The sequence below is a fragment of the Clupea harengus genome, chromosome 18, assembly GCF_900700415.2.
Source record: "Clupea harengus chromosome 18, Ch_v2.0.2, whole genome shotgun sequence".
NCBI classification, from domain to species: domain Eukaryota; kingdom Metazoa; phylum Chordata; class Actinopteri; order Clupeiformes; family Clupeidae; genus Clupea; species Clupea harengus.
Genome location: NC_045169.1, coordinates 22,584,277 through 22,591,776, shown reverse-complemented (window position 1 = coordinate 22,591,776; position 7,500 = coordinate 22,584,277). Strand labels below are relative to the sequence as shown.

Genomic DNA, 7,500 nt, shown 5'->3' with positions numbered 1-7,500 from the left:
GCCATTAAAATGGTTGCTGCTTAATAATCTCAACCTTGACTAAGCGAGACTTGGGTTATTAGTTTAAGTTGTTCCGTCCAAAAGCCTTCTGTGAGGTGGGAGAGTTGACACAGATGTCTCACTGCGGCCGTATAATGTTAAATAACTGAGAGTAAACGCAGTATATCTGCAGCTGCGTTTAATAAAAGTCTGTGTTTGCCGTCGCAATACAAGCACGGCCTCTGTGCTCCATTAATCATGACTGTCCCCCCCATCACCGAGGGAGAGCGAGGCAGCGAATGCCTGCACCGTTAAACTCAACCATCTCAACCATTCGCAGAATGTAAAGCAGTTTTTTTTTTATTCTCCCCCCTGCTAGCCGCAGTTGAAAAATCCACATGCGCTGAAGTCGTCCGTTGTGTTGGGGTTCCACGCTTCGCGCCGTGTCAGAAAAACCCAGAGGCCTGCATTCTTCCCCACTGGCTGTTTTTCCAAGTGCCTCCATTGTTTTCAAGCACAACAAACTCTGTGTTCTCCCTGTTTTCTTTGGCCAGCGCACGGCTCAGCTAGCGTTCCCTGTAGCTCGCCCTCTCCCGGCTCCGTAGCAGCCAGTTAGCAAACGAGGCCAAGTGACGATCTCCCCTTTTGGAGAGGACCCACAGAGTTCGCCGTGAGGGGAGGAATAATTACTGTCACCGAGGTGGGAGAAAGCACCACTGGTGCACAAGTGCACGTGTGGTTTAGTGACGCTAGGGTTAGCACGTGCGGCTAGCATAGTGCTACGACATCCCAGCCTCATGATCTCTGGTTTTTAACCTCGGATTAGCAGTTGGACTGGTGAGGACCAAATTCTTGCACCTGATTCTTGCACCTGATGGAAACGGTGTATTGAGGATCTGAAGGCTATGGCTGGCTATGACATGTGCATGTTTCTTGTTTTAAATTGTAATTGTACAATTCAAATTTCTGTCACTCATTTCTGTCACTCTCTCTCTTTCTATCCCTGTTCTCTCTCTCTTTCCCTCCCTCCCTCTCTCATCTCTCCCTCCCTCCCTTTCTCATCTCTCCCTCCCTCCCTCTCTCTCTCATCTCTCCCTCCCTCCCTCTCTCTCTCCTTCTCTCCCTCTCTCTCTCTCTCCCCTTCCCTTCCTTTCTCATCTCTCCCTCCCTCTCTCCCTCCCTCACTCCCTCCCTCCCTCTCTCTCCCATCTCTCTCTCCCTCTCTCTCATCTCTCCCTCCCTCCCTCTCTTATCTCTTGTTCCTCAGGTGGGAGAGCAGCTTGTGGAGCTCCTGCTCGGCCACCTGTGGGGTGGGCTTACGCACGCGCTCTGTGGCCTGCACCCTGCGGCCGACCCGCGGCAGCAACCGCACCGAGACCCTCAGAGACGAGGAGTGCAGGCCGCCCAAACCCATCCCCGTCCAGGCCTGCAACCGCTTCGACTGCCCCCCAACCTGGATCCCCCGCGACTGGGGACAGGTGGGTCCCCTTAGACTCCTCTTTCAGTCGCTCATGGATACACTGATTACCACCTCCATTTACATGGCCTAGAGTACACTAGGGATCTCTTCTATTCATTTTATTTATTTTAATAGTATATATATTTTATTTTTGTATTTATTCACTTGTATTTTATATTGTATTGTATTTTAAATCTATTATTCATTTGTAGTCATATCGTCATTTAAAAAGTGCATTGTGTCGTGTTGCTTTAGTTGGTCCTTGTTTTTAATGTTTAGCGTTTACCTTACTCTTTCCTGTCGTCTTTGAAGTTACAGTGAAGGCTGTGTCCATCATGGCGACTCCATCTTCTCCACTGCCTCTGTAAGGCTCTCACAAATGACACGTTTCCAAAGCAAGGCATATTCACATTTCCCCTTTTTGTCCCTGCAGTGCTCCCGTACCTGTGGAGGCGGTGCCCAGAAGCGGGAGGTGCTGTGCAAGCAGCGATTGGCTGACGGGAGTGTTCTGGAACTGCCTGACACATTCTGCCCCTCCCCAAACCCCCCCAGCCTGCAGGCCTGTGCCAGAGTTGCCTGTCCACCCCGCTGGGTACCCACCGACTGGTCCCAGGTGTGTGTGTGTGTGTGTGTGTGTGTGTGTGTGTGGTGTGTGTGTGTGTGTGTGTGTGTGGTGTGTGTGTGTGTCTGTGCGTGTACGTGTGTGTGTGTGTGTGTGTGTTTGTGTGTGTGTAAATTATGGAACTAGTAGTGTCATGTAATAGATATAGGTTTGTTGATACAATTAAGTACTGAAATGACCCTAGTAAACGTCACATTAAATGTATTTGTATACAGGCAGAGGTGCTGTGTGTCTCCACTTTACAGTGAAGGCATTCATTGTATCAGCAATCTTAGTTGGCTCCTTTTAAATGAATACATATGGCCCCCACACTTTGGTATGACCCCGTGTCAGTGTCAGTCGTGCCGTGCAAAGGTCACAGGGTCAAGTCTCTTCGGTACGTACTAACTGTGGCAGCACGGCTGTCTCTCCAGTGGTCTCTAGTAAGTAACTCTCACTGAGGAGAGGAATGCAGTAAAAGACTGATGTGAATGTCAATGCATTTTGAATGGTGATACTCTATCGGAACTTGAGTCTAGTCCAGATCTGGGAAAGACAAACCAGCAAGGAAAGCATTTAAAATAAAAAAATAAAAAAGACTCCTTGAGGAGCAGCGCTTCAAATGACTTGAGCAGATTGATTAGCCGTGAAGCGAAACGCTCGCCACAGGGGCCCTTAGGATACCTGACGATCTAAAATAAGCTCAAACAGACAGGGATCAGTTTATATCTTCCACTGTTTGCCTTAGAGTAGCGTTGCACTCGACTGCATTCCCAGCGCTGCGCAGCTTGGCAGGTGTGCTCTCCCAGACCTCCCATGGGAATACCATCAGATCCGTCAGAATTCCACCTTCAGACATGAAGCTCATGTGATGCTCCGGGTCATACGGCCTCTCGAGGCGAAAAAATAGCCAAGCAAACAAGAAAAAAGGCATTTCGTCATGTTTATCTAAGTGACTCCATATAGTGGTCCTGGAGTCATGCACCTTACACAAACAAACCAGAGAGCCGAGGAGAGAGGAACATGACGCTGTTCTCACGAAGCATCTCTCCGTAGCGGTGCGCTAGGAGCAGGAGTGCGGCCATGTTGTGCTCTAACATGTCTGGTGTATGCTCCCACGGGCTCTTGTAATGCTGCTGTGAGGATCCTAGGCCAAGCAACCTGCCTCACCCCCCCCCTTCCCTCCCACACACACACACACACACACACGACACACACACACACATACAAACACACACACTCACTCATCCTGCGGGACAGTTTTATCCTGTTGATCTATGTGCGCACCTCGCTTCGCATAAGAGTCCTGGAATGTTCCGGAATAGTCCCCGTGGGCCGGGAGCAGAACGAGGTTAGCATAACAGCTCCTGCTGGATCGCTAGGCCAGGGCTGGGGTTGTCACACACACACACACACACACACACACACACATGCTAGGCCAGGGCTGGGGTTGTCACACACACACACATGCTAGGCCAGGGCTGGGGTTGTCACACACACACAACACACACACACACGCTAGGCCAGGGCTGGGGTTGTTACACACACACACACACACACACACGCTAGGCCAGGGCTGGGGTTGTCTAGCGCTTTCTCAAGAGCTGGCGGTCTGCGCGGAGCGAGGGGAGGGTCTGTGGGCCTCATAAGTCTGCACATTCCAGTACAGTGAATGTGTGTGTGTGTGAGACGCTGTGTACATGTGTCAGGTCATGTACGTCGTGAGCGCTTATCTGGTGATCAATGGGTCGAAGCACGCTCAGGTTCTCCACGCTTGCTGCCAATTTGGAGAACGTGCACTGAAATAATGTTCACAGTGAATCAAATCTGCCTTGACAAGAGAGACGTTGTAATTTAACTATCTGTGTCTCTCTGTGTACATGTGTGTGTGTGTGTGTGTGTGTGTGTGTGTGTGTGTGGTGTGTGTGTGTGTGTGTGTGTGTGTGTGTGTATTTCTGTGTGTGTGTGTGTGTCCACACAGTGCTCTGCCACCTGTGGAGAGGGCACCCAGAGGCTGCTGGTTGTGTGTCGGCGCCAGGGGGAGAGTGGCCACTACCAGACCCTGCTGCCCGACGCCTGCTCCTCCGCCCCCCGCCCCGGCACCGTCAGGCCCTGCTCTCTGGAGCCCTGCAAGAGTAAGCCTCCTCCCCTATATACTCCAGACTCCTCCCCTATATACTCTAGAGCAGGGGTGCCCAATGCGTCGATCGCGATCGACCAGTCGATCGCAAAGCTTATGGTGGTAGAGCGTGTCATTTAAAAAAAAAAAATAAATACAATTAAAAATAAAGTTTTTTTTTTTTTTTTATATATATATAAATCGCCAGATCACAACGGAAGTCATTTAAGGTTACCTTTCTTATAGAACAGATATAGCTTTTTCGTGAATTAAACTAAATAAAAAGCCTTATGTTATTTAGCTGTGAATAATGAAGGAAGCAATAAATCCGATTATTATCCAAACCCTTGAGAGCTGTTGCCATGGAGATTTAACGTTACTTTCTGTTTGAAGATAAGGTAGCAGCGAGTGTTGAAGAATGGATGACTTGAAATTGGATGACTTTAAATTAATACATGAAATTGAACAACATCAACAGCTTTACGGATAAAATAAATAAACAACGATAGCAAAACAGATTGATACGCATAGAATGAGAACGGCAGAAACGCAGGCAGGACGTCAGATGACGAGACAGATCAGTGACACAGGCTGTTTTTTTCCCCTCATATGTGAAGGCTGAGACATTCATAACATTTTATTCAGTCTTACTGATGGTCCTTCTGTAATGCCAACAGTTGCACTGTGTTGTGGATAAGTTTTGTAGTCCTGGTAATCTTTTGTTTAGCATATTGGCAAGGTTATTTATTTTTGTTCTTGATGAATGAATGTTTGTTTATTAATCAGTTATTTTTCAACAAATAACTCAATTATGATTACAAAGAGGAAAATTCGCAACAAACACCTAAAAACACAGCAACTTTCATCTGAACTTTTTGGAAAAGCTCCCTCGAAATCAAGAATTTTAGGCCGCAACTATCTCAAATAATGTCACCAATATCACCATGATTCCTTTAAGTGTCTGTGTCGGTGCCCCCCCCGCCCCCCCTTTTTAGCCATGCATAGTCTCTATTTATGAACATGTTTTGTGGTAGATCATTTTTAGTTGGTCATTTTAAAAGTAGATCACAAACCAAAAAAGTTTGGGCAACCCTGCTCTAGAGCCTCCTAACCTACTGTATATGCTCTGCTTTCACGTCAAGCTTCTCCTTGTATGCTAACACACTGCCACAGTATTATTAGCGTGTCGGCCCATTCCTGCGGACTGCCCTTTGGAGTCATTCGAGGCAGGAATAAGACTCCAATCCCTATACCAATATTTTAAGTGACCATTTACAGCACCTTCCGCTAGCACAGTCGAACCTCTGTATGTTTTCTTCAACGCTGAGACACACCACAGTCCTGGCTGACAGGCTAAGCCTTCTGAACCTGCATTAATGCATAGATCATGTGTGTTTTAGGGGTCGTGTTTTGATGCATTAATGCATAGATCATGTGTGTTTTAGGGGTCCTGTTTTGATGCTTTAATGCATAGATCATGTGTGTTTTAGGGGTCCTGTTTTGAAGCTTTAATGCATAGATCATGTGTGTTTTAGGGGTCCTGTTTTGATGCTTTAATGCATAGATCATGTGTGTTTTAGGGGTCCTGTTTTGATGCTTTAATGCATAGATCATGTGTGTTTTAGGGGTCCTGTTTTGATGCATTAATGCATAGATCATGTGTGCTTTCGAGGTCCTGTTCTGCGCTTGGCTGTTCTGTTCCGTGTCCTCAACCACTTGTTATTCTCACACTAGCGCTGTAAGCCAGGAACTCCACGAGGGCCATCAGTTTGGTATTTACTGGCTCTGGGAGGACAAGAGGGGACGAGGAAAACAATAGGGAGAGAGACGTATAACGTGTGTGTAGGGGTGTGTGTGTAGGGGGGGGGGTTGTATTAGAGGACAGCCTAAAGAGGAATAGACTGGGAGAAATGTATGGCAAATGTCTCACACACACACACTCTACTCACACACACATGGAGATGGCTTTGAGCTCAAGACATGTCTCTTAGCAGCCTCATAGCAGCCTCCCAGCTGTGCAGTCACACACACACACACATACACACACACACACACACACACACACACACACTCACACACAAATGGGGATGGAGATGGTTGTGCATCCATACTAGCAGGAGAATGCACACACTTAAACACACACACACATGCACACACACATACATGCACACAAACACACACACACACACACACACACATGCACACACACATACATGCACCACACACACAGACACACACACACACACACACACACACATACATTGTGTCACCAAAGAAGTGAGCTCTGACCCAGTCTGTGTTATTCCAGGTCCAGCAAAGCCCTCCGTGTCCAAGGCTGAGCCCAGCATCCTGGCCCAGCGCAAGGTCTACATCCAGTGGAGGAAGGGCCGCAAGCTGCACTTCATCGTGGGCGGCTACGCCTACCTGCTGCCCTGGACCTCCGTGGTCATCCGCTGCCCCACGCGCCGCTTCCGCAAGGGCCACATCCGCTGGCTGAAGGACGGCCGGCCGCTGGCCGCGCTCCCCGCACCCTTGCCCCGCCTCACCGTCTCCCCCCTGGGCTACATCCGCATCCAGCAGCTCCAGGCGTCCGACGCCGGCGTCTACACCTGCGTGGCCGGAGAGACGCAGGAGAACTTCGTGCTGAAGATGATCGGGAGCAAGAGGAAGCTGGCCGTGCCCCTGGGGGACTTCTGGCTCCCCGACGAGGCGGGCGACAAGAAGAATGTCCAGCAGGGGGCGCCCACGGCCGCGTCTCTGGGCCGCTACGACGGCGTGGTGCAGAGGCTCCTCGACATGAAGGACCTGAGCCCCGGCTCCAAGGAGCTGCTGGAGTCGGCAGAGAAGAGCGGCGGCTTGGCCACGGCGACGGAGGACGGTGGTGGCGGCGGTGGTGGCACCGCCATGATCCTGGTGGCGGAGACGCGCACGCTCGACGAGGTGCTGCGGAACCTCTCGGGGGGTCACGGTTCTAAGGACACGGTTCTAGCTCAGCTGCTGGGGGAACTCACACACAGCCACGGCGAGAACAACGAGTCCACCCTGCACCTGCAGGAGGAGCCTGAGAGCTCCACGCTGCCGCCCCAGCACGTGCGTCGCACCAACACGCGCACCGCGCCCCTGTCCATCCAGCCTCTGACCGGGCCTCTTCGGAAGCCCACCATCCACGTGCCGCAGAGACCCATCGGCGCCAGCGTCAGCCCGTTAGAGCCGGTGGCGTACGTGGGCGGCTCGGTTCTGGTTCCGAGGCAGGCGATCCGTCTGCGGCTGAAGTGCCAGGCCCAAGGCAACCCAGAACCCATCCTCACCTGGGCCAAGGACGGGGAGGAGCTACAGTCCAGC

The 7,500-nt window shown here is 50.5% G+C and overlaps 1 protein-coding gene across 1 annotated transcript in view; it reads left to right on the top strand.

Annotated features, from left to right (window-relative positions):
• The window catches only part of LOC105904736 (ADAMTS-like protein 1), an 84,420-nt gene that overhangs the window by 67,067 nt on the left and 9,853 nt on the right, over positions 1–7,500 (top strand). The window contains exons 16-19 of the mRNA XM_031585167.2: positions 1,247–1,457; positions 1,872–2,051; positions 4,021–4,174; positions 6,467–7,500. The exon at positions 6,467–7,500 is cut by the window's right edge and continues 5 nt beyond it. Coding sequence (XP_031441027.1) covers positions 1,247–1,457; positions 1,872–2,051; positions 4,021–4,174; positions 6,467–7,500 — 1,579 coding nt within the window. The remainder of the gene's footprint in view (positions 1–1,246; positions 1,458–1,871; positions 2,052–4,020; positions 4,175–6,466) is intronic.